The sequence below is a fragment of the Diuraphis noxia genome, unplaced genomic scaffold, assembly GCF_037042655.1.
Source record: "Diuraphis noxia isolate RWA-SAM2 unplaced genomic scaffold, SU_Dnox_SAM2 contig0005, whole genome shotgun sequence".
NCBI classification, from domain to species: domain Eukaryota; kingdom Metazoa; phylum Arthropoda; class Insecta; order Hemiptera; family Aphididae; genus Diuraphis; species Diuraphis noxia.
Genome location: NW_028301715.1, coordinates 22181332 through 22200216, shown reverse-complemented (window position 1 = coordinate 22200216; position 18885 = coordinate 22181332). Strand labels below are relative to the sequence as shown.

General features: G+C 29.0%; 2 protein-coding genes across 2 annotated transcripts in view; one reads left to right on the top strand and one right to left on the bottom strand.

Annotated features, from left to right (window-relative positions):
- The first annotated feature begins 54 nt into the window (after positions 1 to 54).
- Positions 55 to 1292, top strand: LOC107164957 (uncharacterized). The gene is made up of 3 exons (XM_015512994.2): positions 55 to 267; positions 399 to 580; positions 1103 to 1292. The coding sequence occupies exons 1-3, from the start codon at positions 228 to 230 to the stop codon at positions 1169 to 1171; spliced, it is 291 nt and encodes a 96-aa protein (XP_015368480.2). The 5' UTR covers positions 55 to 227; the 3' UTR covers positions 1172 to 1292.
- A 916-nt stretch (positions 1293 to 2208) lies between these two features.
- LOC107165005 (Y+L amino acid transporter 2) overlaps positions 2209 to 18885 on the bottom strand; it is a 54757-nt gene continuing 38080 nt past the window's right edge. Inside the window, exons 5-13 of the mRNA XM_089228726.1 lie at positions 11531 to 11624; positions 9508 to 9552; positions 9299 to 9422; positions 8581 to 8684; positions 7469 to 7565; positions 7297 to 7371; positions 7022 to 7181; positions 5055 to 5147; positions 2209 to 4915 (exon numbers count right to left, since the gene is read on the bottom strand). Of these exons, the coding sequence (XP_089084852.1) occupies positions 4848 to 4915; positions 5055 to 5147; positions 7022 to 7181; positions 7297 to 7371; positions 7469 to 7565; positions 8581 to 8684; positions 9299 to 9422; positions 9508 to 9552; positions 11531 to 11624 (860 nt within the window). The 3' untranslated portion in view covers positions 2209 to 4847. The remainder of the gene's footprint in view (positions 4916 to 5054; positions 5148 to 7021; positions 7182 to 7296; positions 7372 to 7468; positions 7566 to 8580; positions 8685 to 9298; positions 9423 to 9507; positions 9553 to 11530; positions 11625 to 18885) is intronic.

The window sequence follows — 18885 nt, the reverse complement described above, 5'->3', positions numbered from 1 at the left end:
ATGATCTAAGGCGGTAACTGACCAACATAGCAGCAGCTGTTAACGATTGAATTTTCTTCTCCATTATCTGCCGTGCTAAGGTCGTTTCTCACAGTCTCGTACTCTCGTGTGTCGATAGTTATAAACTTATAAATTATTTTCGACTTTTTGACTTTCAGTGAGCTACGATTAGCAGTTAGCACACTTATCGTGTTGTACAAAAGAAAATAACTTAAATCATCGCCACCATGTCAAGAATAATATTAGCGCAATTGAAGAAATCCAACTGTAAGTACTCATAACTGATTAATGTACTACTGTAACTATGCAGTCTGCAGAATTCGAATTTATGATCTCAACTCAACTTTGATAAACGTGTCTAACGTGTCTAACACTTTGATATTGATGTGTTTTTAAAGCCGTGTTGAGAACGTCCGTGCGTTCCAAAGCTGATGGTCACCATGCCACTTATAAACCCCTGACGATGGATGACATGCCAGTCCCAAAGGTGCCATGGAAGGAATACCACGGCAAAACTAATACCAAATACAACCTAGTATTAGTTGGTGGAATCGCTGCTCTTGCGACATCCATCTACGTTGTTAGTATAGCCTATTGCTTTTGGTACCATATTTTTGTAATTATCTAATATCAGATGTATTGCATACTATTAGTGTTCTGTGTGGATTAAATACGGCAGTTCAAATAATTTTGTTTAAATTTGGGGGAGGGGGCTCTAAAATGTACGAGCACCCATCTGTCTTCATCTAAAACTCCAACATGTTAACTGCTTTTAAGTTAATCATACTACCTATATTACATTTAAAATTTGATGATAATATAAAAGTATGTAACTTCTACCAGCATTTTTATCATATCTACCACCAAATCATTCTATGAGGTCCATCTGCTCCCTACGATTTGTGCAACTAAATAGATACTATATTCAATAAAAATCTAAATAATATCGACCTTAAGTTCAAACTTGTTTTACATTTGTACAATGTAATATCAATACCATGTCATCATATTTTTCTCAAATTTATGATACTAAAATACTTATGATTTATATTTGTAAATTATAATTATATAAATATTAATTATCATATGTTTATTTATTCAGTTACAGGACAACTGTTTCTTCAATGCTTTTGCACCACCATACCCTTTCGAAGAAACTGAACAGAAGTAAATATGAGTATATATTTTTTTATCATTTGTTTCCGTGTAGTAATTAATATTATATTAAAATAAAATTGTATTTAATTATGTATTTGATTACCAATCCACAATAAAATAATTTAATTAGGTAATGTATAAGTCTTATTTATTTTACATTCACTGTCATTTCTTGTAGCTACATTGTACAATATGGTCAGTTATAACTGTCAACTATCAAAAAAAAAAAAAAAACAAATGAACTGCAATGTTCCTGTCAGTTTCTTATAAGACATTTTTTTCATAACTACTATTTTCATAACACAAAGGATTTTGTCAAAATAGTTTTATAGACTTTGTAAAAAATGTATGTGATTCAAGATTTATGGTGCACGCTTCTACTATCAAACTATAAATAATTTTTCGAATCTTAGAATAAGACATAGTTTAATTTAGGAAACTTTTTAAATATTTGATGCCACTGAAATAATTCTCCTCAAAAGTATATTGACATTCTTAAGTTTCTATATTTAAAAACAAAACAATACATTTTTCTGCGTGTTAACTGTCAATATATTTATGTTATTATAGATAAGTATGAATAGTGCAATCAACACATAAATATCCATCTATGTAGGCTAATGTTGGTATTGTTGTATTTGGTCACATGCAATTAAATTATTATTTTGATCAAAGGCATAATCATGGAAGGCTGTCCCCTTCTTTTTAAACCTTCTATTCCTTCACATTGTATTAGTTTAGAGTATAATAATTGAGTCTTATAAAGTATAGATTTAAGAATTATTCACTTGTTTAAAAATATTTTAAACACAAGAGCTGAATAAAATTTAAAAAGCAAATAATAAATTAACTAGTCATTTTATTCATAGTTATAGATTTGTGTAAACAAATTTTTAATTTATCATACACTCTTCCTATTATTTTTTAAATTAAATGAAAAAATCTTAAATCAAACAGTCAGTGTATAGCTGTCAAATGTAAAATGTAAATATATTACATCTTAAGAAATATACTTTTAGGTACTCAATAATTGAATAATAATATAAGATATTAGGATAACAATATTGTAATATTTATATATTATGATAAATTATATTATCACATATCTTAAACATAGTTAAGTTATTGTATGTAACTATATAAGACATGCTTTAACTTAAGGTACAAAATAGTATTAATATAGTATAATAATAATATAATGTTTAACAATAATTAGTAATAACTGGGCAAAAAAAAAAACAAATTAAGTAGTAATTTTTATGGTAAATAGGTTCTTAAAACTAAATGAATAAAATGCATAGGCCTATGTATACTCAGATGGCAAGTATTGTTTTAACATTATTGGTAAGTGGCATACTTTTATTGATTAATGGAAGATATATCGTATATGTTTATTAGGTATGTTTTATAGAACTATAGTAACAAGACATTAGATATAAAAAAAAATACAAATTATGATGTATGTATTTTTACCAACAAAATACATAATATTTCGCATTAAAGCATAAATAATAAATACTTTATCTGAATAAAGAGTACCTGCAATAATGAATAGTAAAGTATTGATATAATATAACAACCAAACTTTTTTACAAAAACCAACAAATTTGATTAAAAAATTATACAAAATTTTAAAAAGTAACCATCCATAATAATTATATATTTCATAGGTAATAAAACTTAATTTCTATAATCGTCTAAGCATTGTATTAAAAAAAAAAAAAAACAATTTGTTGTTTTATAAAAATAAATATTTGTTTTAAAAATGTTACTTTTTAATGCTTATAAATAAAGGCTGGAAGTACAACAGTTTTCATATAATTCCATAATTTCCATATTAATTATTGAAAATAACAAAGTACCAATTTTTTGGCATTGAATCATGATTTGTTTTTTTTTAAATGTATACCTAAATTATTGCTAACAGACATCAAACATAAAATTTTATAATTTAAATGGTTAAAAATTCTTAAAATAAACAATAAATTATAAATAGATCAAAAATTTAAAAAATAATATTCATACCTCTAATAAATTATAAAACAAATAGGCACATTTAAAATTTATGATGATCTGACAATGTTAATAGTGACTACTTAACACCTAGGTAACTATATTCTAATATTTAGGAGTTTGGAGTTGTTAATATTGGTAGACGTACTGTTATAGTTATATTTTGAATATTATTATTATTATAAAATTATTAATGTTTATACTAATAAGTATATAAAATGTTTATGATTATAATTATTAATTAGTTGGGTGGTTAAATATGTTCAATATGATGCATAGTATATATAATTTAATAGGATTATTAATTATTTCTTTGATAAAGTTAGTTAAATTATAACTTGATCAATGATTATTTTATAAATTTCTACTTTTCCACAAAATAAAAAGTAAAATCATTGGTTGTCCATGGTTAATTAGAATTATATAACTGTCAATATCCATAGAAGTAATTTAAATATATTATAATAAGTCACACTAAATGAATATTCAAATAATAAATAAGAATTTGTTTATATTTAAACTGAAATTGTCAAAACTAATTATTTTATGTCACGCTTTGATTTAAATAAAACTAAATCAAACAAATAAAAATAAGCTATGCATAATTTTTTTTTTATATAGGTTTTGTAGAAATTGTTTAGTTAAATATTTAACAATTTGATGTATCTCTATAGGTATTTGCACTTACATACCTAAATAATTTTTAAATCATAGACATTATACTGCTACACAAATAATAACAGACAGTCATGTATGTATAACGGCAAAACAGTAGGTACTTTTTGAACGGTAGTGCTGGGTATTAAGGTAAGATATATAAAGATTTATGGATAAATAGATTATTGCATTATAAATGTATTTTATCCTGGATTATCGTACTTTTTCGTCATACTGCATCACTGTCTTTTTTCGTAAAGACAGCCTACATCACTGCGAGATGTTTTATCTCCGTTCGTGATGCTATTGTTAGGCACAGTTCTTGTGCAGTAGTATAAGGTTTATGGTTCAAAATCTTTATGCATCGTTAATTTATTACAAATTTACAACCATTTAAGCGTAATTCAAAATCTCAAGAAAATCATAAAAATATAGGTAATAATAATATATATATAATAAGTTCTTACTTTTATGGTCAATTTTCATTATTATGAATAATTAATTATTGTCATTTATGAATACTGATTTGGTATTTGGTATACAAATTAAAAAACAATAGGTACGTTAATATATTATTAATATTTTTATAATACCTATCAATTTAATTTAAAAAAACAGCAGTATTAAAATCACTTTAGCCTTTATATAAATATAGATAGGTACCTAAGTAATAATCGTGTAATACCTTCATAAACATTATTAACATTTTCAGTAATATTTTAGACAGGTAACATTACATCAGTGTTAAAACTTAATATATGAAACATAAAAATCTTTTAAATGTCACTTTATATATTCACATGTTGTGTGAATGTAAGTAACATTGTCATTGTATTTTATATTGCTGCTTAGTCTTAGGTATACTTTTAAAATAGGTACCTACATATATATTAGGTATAACACGCATATCAAATTGTTGGTACTATTGTTATGATTATTAAAATTATTAGGTATTATTGATACATTAATATTATTTTTCGATAGTATATTTTTGATGATTATCATAAAGTGTTTGCGTTTTAAACTTTGGCTGGCGTTTTTGATGTGGTCACCATTAGAAGTATTTGAAGGTAACGTGTTAAACACCCTGAAAAAATGAAATTTAAATAACTCCAAAATAACATTAGTTCTTTTCAATTTTTCCAATCCAAAACCATAAAGATACTATAGGTATACGGTATATGGTATGCATATTATACAAAATATTGTGTGAATGTGTTTCTTACCAACAATTTTGTGGAATATCATGGGTTTGTTTTTCCAAAAAATGAACACACCGTACACCGGTATACTGGTCAATATCATTAAACAACCATATCCTAGAAACAAATAATATTCTTTAAACACGATTTATTATAGATTGGATTATTGTAAATACCTACAATAAAAGGTAGGGTGCTTACGAGGTTCAAATGATCATTCCTCAATTCTCTAGGGTTACCTATTTATTTTATAAATAACTTATTGTAAACTAAAATTTTTCATATTTATGATTAAATAGGTAAGTAAGTTTTCACTGCAGTGGCGTATTTACCACGAAAGATTCCCCTTGGTATCTTATTTATTATTTATCTATACTATTATATTGTCAATGGTAAGTGAACTACCCCTTCCCCTTAGGAAAATTACATGTTTGCTAACGTATATCCATTATCCTCTTTTCTCGACAAAATCCTAAATACCTACGCCACTACAGGTTCACTGAACATGATGATATTAGAACATCGTTTTATTCCCAACGCGGTCGAACTGCTAAAAACCTGCTGTACAACATGGCGGCTGAGATCAACAAAACGGACTGTCCACTATTGTGGACGGCGACCACGCGCAAGCCAGTTTCGGCGTCTGTCGACGATGAGCGCTCGCCCGATACAGCGCGATTGGCGCACCTGAACCCTGCGCCGCGCTACGCCTCAGCACCGACGCTGTGGTAGCTGTCCTCGAACGAACAGTTATTGTCAGTGGTCAGTGGCAGCCGCTGGGTTCTCCTCAAAAAAGAAGTTATCTACCGGCTCCCGCCAAACAAATAAGATACAGCGCGTACGACGGAGAACTTATCGTAGAATACGCGCGACATTTCGTCCATATAACATTGAGGGGTCACCTCGCGACACAATAATATGAATAGATCACAAGCCGCTAACCTAAATGTTTACACTTAGAGCAAAAAAGATCATCGACCGACGGGTACACGCGACAAATTTCGTTTCTGTCTCAATTCATATACACAATGTCGTATACACATCGTCACCGATGCGCCACTGTAGACACTTGAAATGGTCGAGACGACAACGCTACCGGACTTACGGCAGTGCGCAATCGACGAATCTATAACGATCCACAGCTTCAGTGTATTATCGCTGACAATACAAAATACAACAAGTTCGTTGCCGCTGCAGACGCGCACCTCCGAACGGCGTTCTATATTCGGATTATTCCGCGGATAACGCGCGTAGTTTTCGCCGCGCCACCCTTCGTCTCATCAAATTTTTCTACTGCTGCAGGCCGGACAGGGATCACGCGATGGACCCGAGCCCAATGCGAACCGTGCCAACGCACCAAAGTACACCAAACACACGACGTCCATCACCAAACCGACTAGATTGGACCGCTACCACCGTCCAGCAGATACAATAGTAGGTACCTACTAACCGTCGTCGACCGATTCACGCGCTGACCAGAGGCGTGGCCGATCGAAAAACATGTTACGTAGCTCTTAACAACGAACTGGAATCTAGCACGGTTCGGCGTACCTACCCTACGTTATCACCATCGCCGACCGAGGCCGACTGCGGTTCGAGTAGGATCAGTTCAAATCACTTTTGATCACCTTCGGCATTCATTATACATTCGAACATCGCCTTGTCACCCTCAGGCCAACAGGATGGTAGAACGTTTTCATCACACGCGCACGAATCACCGCAGTGCAGGTCAGCCAAGGTGCTCATCCTAACTACTATTCGCGCTGCGCAACGCGCAGTCAAAGCGGCCATCGAACAAGCTTCGGCCGAGTTGGTATACGAAACAACCATCAAAATGTTCAAAAATAATTTGCTTAAAATGTGCAGTGCAGTCGATCAATAAGTTTTTATTACAAAAATACAAAAATTTGAATTTGAATAAAATATGCATTGTTAAGATAAGAATGATGAGCAATATAATTTATAAATTATATATTATATTTTACACCCACCTGTTTCGACCGGACTAGCGATTATCGGTATTATGGTTACGAAAAGCGTGGCGGCGATGTAGATGACAGGGAAGAACATATTGACTTTGATCGGTCTCTTCAAATCTGGTTGAGTAAAACGCAGCACGGGTATACACAAAACCGACACACCGATGCTTAACTGAAATTACATACAAATACGATAAATAGTACAACGTTATATGTTCGTGACCGCAAGTATTAGTTATGTGGTCTGGTTTAACTTGATTATTGTTAGGTATTTTGTTCAAACGTACCCATGTCGCAAATCCTACATAATTAATAAGAGCGTAAATGTTAGATATTTGCAAGTATATCAGAGACAGCAAACACTGTGAAAACGAGACAAAAACATTATTATAATATTATAATACTACCTGCTTGAACATTTTTTATTTGTACATAAAATTTTATTATTATAATATTTACTATGCATATGACTGCTGGTGTTGGTGTCAGTCGATTGATTTGGATCATGGTCAGGATCTGTGGCATTTGTCCCTCGCAAGCTCCGGCGTAGAATAATCTATATATATATATATAGGTATAGTATATAGGTATGGTAATAATATACAATATAATATATTTTGAAATTAAAAATTATAATTCATTCGCAATTTCTACTTTTAATACGCGTACGTTTATAGTATTTCTATTGATACTTTTACCTACCGAGCTGTCGCTTTATAAAAGTTGATGTAACTATACATTTTGGTTATGGTTTAAAATTGTAAGCAGAATTAAAGCGAGCAGATACTAATATTAAATAACATTTAAATAGACAATATGCATATTATTTGATTTTATATTACAAATGTTTGATCATAGTTTGTAACAATATTGCAATTTCATATACGTAGGTAGGTATTGTTCCCTTTATCATTTTTTTTTTTTTTTTTTTAAGAAATCATTGAAACGTCATAACTATTATTACCTACCACATTTCTAAGCGATTTAATAATTAAATTTACAATTCAAACAAAATAATATATCAATAACTTAGAGTTTTTCATTAAAATATCGAAGTTCTTTGAACTTTAAATATTTCTAGTTCTGAGTATCACCATTACGGCATTACAATATAATATTTTATATAAACTAGTGAAGTATACGAGTATGTATTGGTACAATAGGTACGTCTTACACAATAATATAGACATGAAACTAAGAACACATCATAGTCGTCTGACTATCACTATACTGAACTTTACTCTATATAGTCTACATAATTTTGTATAAAATGAATTATTATGATTCTTATATTAATTTACTTTATGTAAAGCCTAATATTTTAACATTTTTCGGTTTTGGTAAATATTTAACTGCAATGTCAAGAATCATCGCTTAGGTAGTAGGTACTATAAACTACTATCACGTAATAGAATTTTAAAACTTAATAATATTATATCTATATACGGCTTATCATTCTATATCAATGATAGTTAGATACTTGATTTGTAAAGTAACAAAAATACAACACCCGAATATTTTGAATTAGTGTACCTAATCATAAAATTTACGTGTTAAACATGTTTTTTCACCTTGAACTTGTCAGTAGAATACCATTTACAGCACCAAATGTAGATAAAGCAACAAACAAAGGAATCGTCCATGCCATTGAACCGTACAGTCTTTCCGCAAAAGTCTATAACAAAAAATAATGCTCATCATATAGTACGTAGATGAGTGTATAGGTAGGTAGGTACGTAAGTTAATTTTGAAATATTTATCATACTAAAATTTACATTAGATGCTATTTTTGCATGTTTAATATTATTTTGTATTGTCAAAATGTAATTATTATCCAAGTGACTTTGCTCTCAGGTTGGTTCTAGGCTCTTGGTACCTATTACTATAGGTACCAATATATAGTACTATATAACCTAAAAATTCTTATTCATTCAATATGATTGCGCTGCAGTATAGCAGTGGCCAGTGGATAATATACAAACATTTTAATTTCGTGTTCAAACTTCAATGTTAATACCTACGTTTTTTGTTATAATAATATTGTTTAATTTTGTATATTATACAAAATATGTTTTTTATGTGTATTATTATGCGTATAGCTATTTTACGAAACGAAAAACTACGCACATCAATGTACTCATAACAACGCAAGAATATATTATATATTATACCTATAATATGTACCTACTAAATATAATATGTTAAATACAAATTTTCACTCAGAATTCAATATGTGTTTCTTAATCGGGATTGTAATACGTATACGCTTAACGCGTTCAAAATACTTACAACAGCTACAGCTTCCGAAGTCAGGACTTCTTGAGGCGACAAAGTTGTATAAAAAGCTATATTAGTGAAGACGTACACGACGGTGACGAGTATGCATGATATTGCAATCGCCCTTGGCAGGTTTCTAAATAATAATTAAAGCAAAATTAGTTTACGTTTACGCCATTATAGTTAAACTAAACGCATAGAGTTATATAAATTATACAAACCGTATAGGATCTTTTAATTCTTCAATCACGAAATTTAAATAATTCCTAAAAAAAAAAAACAATCGTGTTTGTATATTATAAATTATGATATTTATGAAATTCTGTATCGTACATAATAATATATGTAGGTACCTATAATCACGTAATTAAATTGTTCGAGACTGTTATGTTATTCTAAATAATATAATATTGGTTAAACATAATTAATATTATAATTATTCTTAATATAGGGCAGCAACAGTAACGAATAAATGAGAGTTTTTAGGGCTCAACTATATGTATGGGAAATTTGAACTTGACGTTTTAAACATATGAAAATAGAAGACAGATTATTGGCGATTTTCCGATGTATATTACTATAGGTAATACAATATTTAATATACCTATTACTAGTATTACTTGAAAGATTTTAGATTGGAATAATTATCACTAGGTAACTATTGTTCGATATAGTTTTACTCGATATTCAGGTATTATGCAATTTTAGGCAATACGCGTACCGTGTACCTATTTTACGAATTATCTGAATTTTCTCGGTCGAAATAAATTTGAAAACCTTAATTAAGGAAACAGAATTTAAATGCCGTTCGTCTGCAAGTCGGTTGCAGAAAAGTGAAAAGTCATCGAGAAAATCCCACGCTAAAACGTCGTAACGTCTTTAAATCTAAATATATACCTACACACATTGCAGCGGAGGAAGCATGTCTACAGACGTTGTTTAAAATATTGTGAACGTGTGTTTTTTTCGGTATAATTATGCGTTAAAGTTGCGCCCTTTTAAATCGTAATACCATGCAATGTCTTATAAAAATATTATGTCATACTATGTAAAGCCTGCGCACTCGATCAAAATATTATACCTAAATGAAAACAGTATCAAAATATGCAATTTTTAAAACGTGAAAACATGCACCACTGCAGCTGCGAGAAACACCACTAGGTATGTTACAAATAAATAATAATAATAATAATCTGCAGCCTCCAAATGTATATAATATAATTTAACAACATTCTGTAATAATGTATATTTTGTGAACGAAATTATATAATATAAAACGGCATCAGATGTTATATTATTGTTATGTTATGTTATTATAATAACGGTTATGATATTGGTATTCGTTTATTTTACAGCGTAAATCTTAATTTATAGTAACATAAAAAAGCGAATAGAGTTAATAAAATTAACAACATATTGACTCGTTGTAGAAGATGGTTCGTCCTAAACACTGGAAATTGTAATGTTTATGATTAATGTATACTTTTGCTAAAATCTACGTCTACTAATATTGTTGTTATTATATATTACTATTACATAAACCTTTACTAAGGTATCTACCACATTAAATTTAATAATAATACACACATAATTTAAATATCAAGCTTGACAGTCGGCAGATGGTTATTATTATAATAATTTTATACAAAAATATATTTTAATAAATCTTATTGAAAATCAAAAAAAGTTTGAAAAATTGGAAACATAATTATAGCATATTATTAGGAAAAAAACAAATCACCTATTTCATGCACGTAATACGTTTTAGTACTTTTTATATAGTATTAAGGTACAACTTTACTGTTATGTTGTTAATATTTTAGATGGTAGATCATGAACAAGCGATTTTTTTTTCGTTATTATCACAACTCATTAAATAAGAGGCAGGCTTCGTTAAGTACTTATAGGTATAGCTTATGACCCACATTAATTACATTTTCGAATCTGCATTCGCACAAAACGTATCCGAGCAATATTCAAGTATTATAATTTTTTTCCATTCCCATGCGGAATTCTTATCAATAATGCCATTAAATGACATTTAATTTAATTTCTATTACTTTGGCATGCATATTTGTATATAAAAGGTACATAATATTATTGTATATTAATAATATCCGTATACATTTAAAGAAATCCTAAATATATTAGAAACAACAGTAGGAAATTGTATTGTTATTATCATTATTCAGTATATAGATATTACAATATATTACAATATATTGTATGTATATAGGTACTAACCATCCGTTATACGCAAAAAGGCCAGAATAAAACGAGAGAGCGATCGAGGTAACTTCGGTTTTTGTATTTACAAACGTAAAATGTTCGGTATGCCCTTTAAAATAATTCATATAAAAATAATAGACAATTAAATCGTTTCGTGACATTATAGCTGAAAATAATATTAAATATTACAAAAACCATAGGTACTAATACAATACATAAGTCATAAATGGATAAATGTGACTTAAAGAAAAACATGTTAGGTAACAATATTATTACAAATGACAGGTAAATAGGTAATATTGTATTTCCATAAAAAATAAACCTCTATAATATATATATATATACCTATATAATATTTTATACAATCAAAAGGCATATTGTTTTTAAATATGTTTATATATTATATATATATATATATATATATTAGTGTATTATGTACAATGTATAAATATTTTTGCTCTTGTTGGACGTGCGTGAAGTTGGCCCCCCCACTTTGTCGTATCGACCTCGAACCTTCGCCAATATTTTGGAACTAATTTGGAACTAATTGGAACCTTGTTTTCGAAATTTGGAACCTCAAATTTTAACCAGCACAGAATTTTTTCGGTTGGGGGGGCCAACTTCACGCGGCCCCCCCACTTTGTCGTATCGACCTCAAACCTTCGCCAATATTTTGGAACTAATTTGGAACTAATTGGAACCTTGTTTTCGAAATTTGGAACCTAAAATTTTTACCAGCAAACAATTTTTTCGATGGGGGGGGGGCCAGCTTCACGTGCCCCCCCCCCCCCCCCCCACTTTGTAGGGTTTAACTAACTGTTTAATTGTTTAATAAACATAATAAAAAAATGCATATCTTTTGATAATTTATTTTTTTTTTAATTTCTTTATAAATGAAATATTTTAAAATGTGTTAAATTTTCTCTGACATTTAAATATATATAGAAAATAAAATATTCTATTACTGTATATATTTATTGAGAAATTAAGCGAAGAGTAACTGAAATGATGCTGCAAATAATACAGTTAGGTTACGTTAAGTAAGGTATAATAATATATTGTATAATATTACGCAGTAGGCATATGTAAAATATTTATAAGTGTGTATAACCATCATCAAAAAAACTACGTACACTTTATCGAAAAATCTAAATCTTAAAATTATAGAAGCAAACTTCACGCAGCTTCTATCGGCCAATTTCGCCCGATCGTAGAAATATTTAACATCACATTATCAACTATCGTCAATCTAAAAAAAATATTAGGTAACTTATAGTGCCCATGAATTTTCAATTCAATGTGGATAGTTTTTTTTAGTAATGTAACATTTACGTTATGAGTAACAACTTTTAATTTTATGTTTTAGTACATGAAGCAAAATAGAAGCCACGTTTTAAGATAATATTTTATAATAGCTGTAAGAGTAGACAAATGTAGATCATGGTGATCACTTGTTGGGGTCATTCTGACATTGTTGGTTAAAACAGTAATAAAGTGTTATATTTTAATTATTTTGAGTGTTCAATGGTGTACCTATACGTGCGTCGGAAGCTATCGGCATATATACCTATACAACCTCTTACTTCAACGTTTGCGTATAAAAACTACATTATAATATTATATTGTGTATATGATCGTATGTAATACAATTGTAATTGATTAGGTAGGTATACTGTAGGATTTTGATAAACAAAAAATTATACATATGGTTAATTTATATATAATAAAAAGAATAAAAATCGTAAATACAATTAAGTATAATATTCAATGTTCAATAACTACTAAACAATTTTTAATATAAAACAAATAAATTTTAATAAAAAAAAAAAAATACTCAATGTGGCTGGGCAGCGGACACAAAACTAAAATTGCATATTAAAAAATCACTGCTAAAACTAAATTATAATAAAGTAATAAGAGTTGTAGTAGGTAGTACTTATATTTTACGCATCCTGTTGTGCGATGGATGGCAGTGATGGCACACAAGTATACAACATTATAATTTGGTAAGCATCATATTTTTAATGATATCATAATATTATGTGTAATTTACTAATTTATTATTATAAATCACATTATCTATGTTATATTTATCGTGTCATATAATTTATATGCTATTTTTAGTACAACGCATTCAGTCCGCTGAACAAGCCGATATAAGAGTTATTTTTATCGATTACTTTGTAAATAGCTCAATATTCTCATAACATAGTTTTATACATATATTTTATATACCGTATTATTTTCATTAGTTAAATGGTAAAACCACGAGTCACAGAACAGATAATATTTTCATTCATTTGCAAAACGCTAATGTAGTGAGATAGACGCTTATAAATTAAATTTATGATTTTGGTTACATTTAAGCATTTTGGACGTAGCTGTTAGAACTTTTTATAAGTTTTTTTCTAAAAATGAGCAATACAAAGGTAAGTAATTTACTTAAGTTATGATTTTTATGAATATGTAAATGCTAAGTTGATAATAATTTATTATAGTAATAAATACAAATTTAAAATGTACATTTTTGCGAATTTTAATTATTTGAATTAGTATACTGAAGGTATAACAATAAATTGATCAGTTGAACATTATTATTAATTGTGAGTATGAGTGCCGTATTCAGGGACACCAGGGCTGTTTTTTTCTTTTTTTACAGGCCGTATGTACTACCAATGTACCCAGTGGCGGTTTTGGCAATAATTTTCTGGGGAGGCGATAAATAACTTCACATAAGTGACCCGTGGGGGGCTTCGCCCTATAGAATTATTATACTTATACTCATAATTGATAACTTATAAATAATTGCTTAGGGACTAATCACTAATGATTAATACAACATACAATATTAATTATTATAGTAACTAATAACTAATAACTATACATTTTCAATTTTCATAATTATTTACTTTTACGCATAGAGAAATACGATTTATTTTGATAATAATTGAAAATGAGCAGTTTTGTGAATGTGTCACTGTGATAAGCCGCGAGGTTGATCCTTATCACTGAAGGAGGCGAAAATATTATTTTATTGCCGCCCAACTAGCAAAGCGCATGCGCAGTTCAAATGATTGTTTATGTGTGTGAGTGTGTAATTTCGTGTACACTTTGATAGCAAGGTAGGCAACAGAATCGGTTGCCACCTCAAGCTTCTACAGCGGGCAGCTGCTGTTGTAGTACAGTATGAAAATAACGTACTATTTTTAATATTTTTAATGATTTTCCTATCATTGAAAATAGTATACATAAAAGGGGCTTCGATTTTTTAATCGAATATAAAAATTCTTTTTCTTTTTAACTTTTCAAGGGAAACCGCGTGAAGTTGGCCCCCCCCAACCGAAAAAATTCTGTGCTGGTTAAAATTTGAGGTTCCAAATTTCGAAAACAAGGTTCCAATTAGTTCCAAATTAGTTCCAAAATATTGGCGAAGGTTTGAGGTCGATACGACAAAGTGGGGGGGCCGCGTGAAGTTGGCCCCCCAACCGAAAAAATTCTGTGCTGGTTAAAATTTGAGGTTCCAAATTTCGAAAACAAGGTTCCAATTAGTTCCAAATTAGTTCCAAAATATTGGCGAAGGTTCGAGGTCGATACGACAAAGTGGGGGGGCCGCGTGAAGTTGGCCCCCCCAACCGAAAAAATTCTGTGCTGGTTAAAATTTGAGGTTCCAAATTTCGAAAACAAGGTTCCAATTAGTTCCAAATTAGTTCCAAAATATTGGCGAAGGTTCGAGGTCGATACGACAAAGTGGGGGGGCCGCGTGAAGTTGGCCCCCCCCAACCGAAAAAATTCTGTGCTGGTTAAAATTTGAGGTTCCAAATTTCGAAAACAAGGTTCCAATTAGTTCCAAATTGGTTCCAAAATATTGGCGAAGGTTCGAGGTCGATACGACAAAGTGGGGGGGCCAACTTCACGCAACTTCTTGTTGGTACTTATATTATGTAGTATATAATATATATTTTTTTTAAAATGAATTTGTAGGTAAATTTTATTGTTTTTAATAATAAATAATAGTATAATCTATGTATTGTTCATCTCTCGTGATACCGTGAAATTAAAATTATCGAATACTCAATACTTTTAAGACCTCTCCAATATTTTTTTAATTATCAAAATCATAATAATGCTATATAATTATTATTTGACAATATAAATTTCTAAATTAGGTATAGGTAGGTATGCGTTTTACATCGGCACGGAAGCGAACGTTCGAAGATCTACTTTACAATGGTCTAAACTTTTTAATTTTTACATAATATCTACATAACGATACTCATAATAAATACGTTTGAGACGTCGTTTTTATCCTTTTAATATAAAAATTTCAATTTCAATTATTTTATCTCGTTTCTCTCTAACCACATCACGACATAACAAAATATACTCGTAAAACGTTTAGGTATACCGTATAATATCAATAATTATTGTTCGCAAATCATAATACTATGCATTTATATATATATACTACATATATATTTTTATATATGTATATAATAATATATATGTGTCTTACGCACAGATGTGTATAATATATTGTCATTTTTATTTTATTGTAGGTATGACATAAAAAGAAAGAAATATAAGAAACAGTCAAAACACGTGAAATCGAATTTCGTGCATCAATATAATAATAATAATATGTCAGCCGTTTTTATAACGAGATTCCAATTACATTCAAAACGAATATAACGGTTGAAGGAAAAAGAACAATCGAAAATTAAAAGGGAAATCGAGTAAGATTATTCCCCGCAGAATGACACACGACGTTTTGAGTGTATAATGTAAAAACCAGATAGATAAATGTATATTACGGCATAAAATAACCATTATAATACTGCAGTATCGGTGTCTATATTACACAGGGTTATACACCAGGCATTATCAGCATTATCACCCGCTTTTGAATTCATATGGAATTTTTTAGTATATTAAAATTAAGTTAGAGGCCATAATAATTTTTATTCGTGCCATTTAATGAGTGTCTTGTAGTGGCCGACCTTACAAAATTCTATTTTTTTTTTTCAAATGTGAATCACTTTTTTCACTGAAATAATCGTTAAGCAGATGGTTTTATTTTAAATTTGATTTTTGGTGTGGGTATCTAAATTAAAATTTGAAAAAGTTATTTACCTACTTTAGATTATGCAACTTTATGATAAAATAGTTATATTGTTCGTAGATATTTTTATATGTGGGGCGTAATGATATTAAAATGATGGAATTTAATAATTTGTTAATATTATTTTACTACGAATGTAAAATAAGCATTAAGACAAATATGTGTTACATAATGTATTTTATATTTTATGTAAAACCATTATTAGTTAACATAGAATTATATTAAAGATTTTCAAACAAAAATATCAGGTGTGTTACCCTGGCACCCTAAGGTCAAAATTTTGAATTGAAAACTGTTTAGTATTATGTTATTTATTATGTAACATTTTGAAACCGCAAAAAAAATTGTAACCACATCGGTGCCCCGGAAAACGGCGTTACAAATTCCGGGTGCCAGTGTAACATTAGATAATTAGATGTAAAAGACAACAACTCAAAATGTTGGATGGTTAAAAAGCTTGACAATTTTATACAAGCTCCTCCATAAATTGTTATTGACTTATTGTTAAAATTTAAAAATATGAAAATACATAGGCTGCATAGGTGCAATTTTTTTCACAATAATATTTGTGTGGTGATACTTGAAACATTTAATGTACATAAATTATTATATTTTGCATTTTAAAATGCAAGGGGGTGTGCGAGGGGACGGAGTTTCCCTACTATTTTTCTTTTTTTGCGTAACCTAATATTTTTTTTTACTTAAACGGGGGGACGGTACAAACTAATGTCCGAAATAATTTTTATTAAAATATTGATTTTTAATTGATGTCAATTATATAAAATTTTTACTATTTTTCATATCAAAATTATTTTTATATGAATCTGTCATTCCAACAATGAAATTACCAAGGTTTTTTTTCAGTGTAAATATATATATATATTATATATACCTGGTTTGAGGATAAACCGTTATCGTTACGCGATTTCATAAAAATTTAAAACTCAAATGCTCAAAACATTTTTTCTATGATGACGCTTCAAATTTTCTCTATAGCTATTTGAAGCAAAACTTATGGAAAACTTAGAGTTGAATTTTATAACCTCAGATATAAATACAAACAATATTATGAATTTTGAACTACAAAATAATTCGCAAATATTCATGGTTTTAACGAATTTTTGTCAATATTTGAAATTCAAATGCTAATAAAAGAAAATTGCACCTATGTATTCTTATAATTTTTAATCACTATAAGAATAACTTATGAGGAACTATGTATTAAATTTTCAAGTATTTTTTTGGGCCAAAACAATTTTATCGACACTTTAAAAACATTTTTTCAGAAAAATTGAAAATTTCAGTTGTCTATAAATATCTCAAAAAAGTCAAAATATTTTGAAAATTAAATCATGTAAAGAAAATGCCAATCTAAATAACTCGAAAAATTTTCAAGTATCTACAACTTATACTTTTTGAATAATAACAAATATTTAAAATCGTTTGAGGATAAATCGTTATCGTTACGCTATTTCGTAAAAATTTAAAATTCAAACGCATTTAAAATTTTTCTCATAATGATACTTCGAGTTTTCTCTATAACTACTTGAAGGAAAACTTATGAAAAACTTAGTGTTGTATTTTTAATCCTAAGTTATAAACACAAAAATTTTTAGGATTTTTCAACTTTAAAATTACTTGCAAATTTTCGCGTTTTCGACAGATTTCGTAAAAATTTAAACTATAGATGCTAATCAAAAAAAATTGTGCCTATGTATTCTTATAATTTTTTAATCACTATAAGAATAACTTATGAGGAACTTTAAATTAAATTTTCAAGTTTTTTTGGTCATCCAAAATTTTTTTACCGATACTTCAAAAAAAAATTCTCATAAAGATCGAAAATTTCAGTGGTCTATAAATAACTCAAAAAAGGTCGAATTCGATTTGGTCGAAAACTGGTTTTGCGTAAAAATTCCCGTTTTCTGTCATTTTTTTTTTTTGTTTTTCTCGATTTTTTTGAAAACTGTTGGAAAATGTTAACTTTTGACCTCTATAATGCACCAAGGATATTCACTTTTCCATCGGAAACCACCCCCTAAGTTTGAAATTGAAGCATTATTTCGACTGGTTATGCTGTACACAGACAGTAACGATAATGATTTATCCTCAATCCAGGTAAATGTATATATCTATGATAATATAAGGTATTATGATAACTACAGGCAACGTTTTTGGAAAAATTGATTAACCATGCCTTATGCAAAATGCGCCCTAATTGAAAAATAAAATATTTGTTTCAAAATAGAAT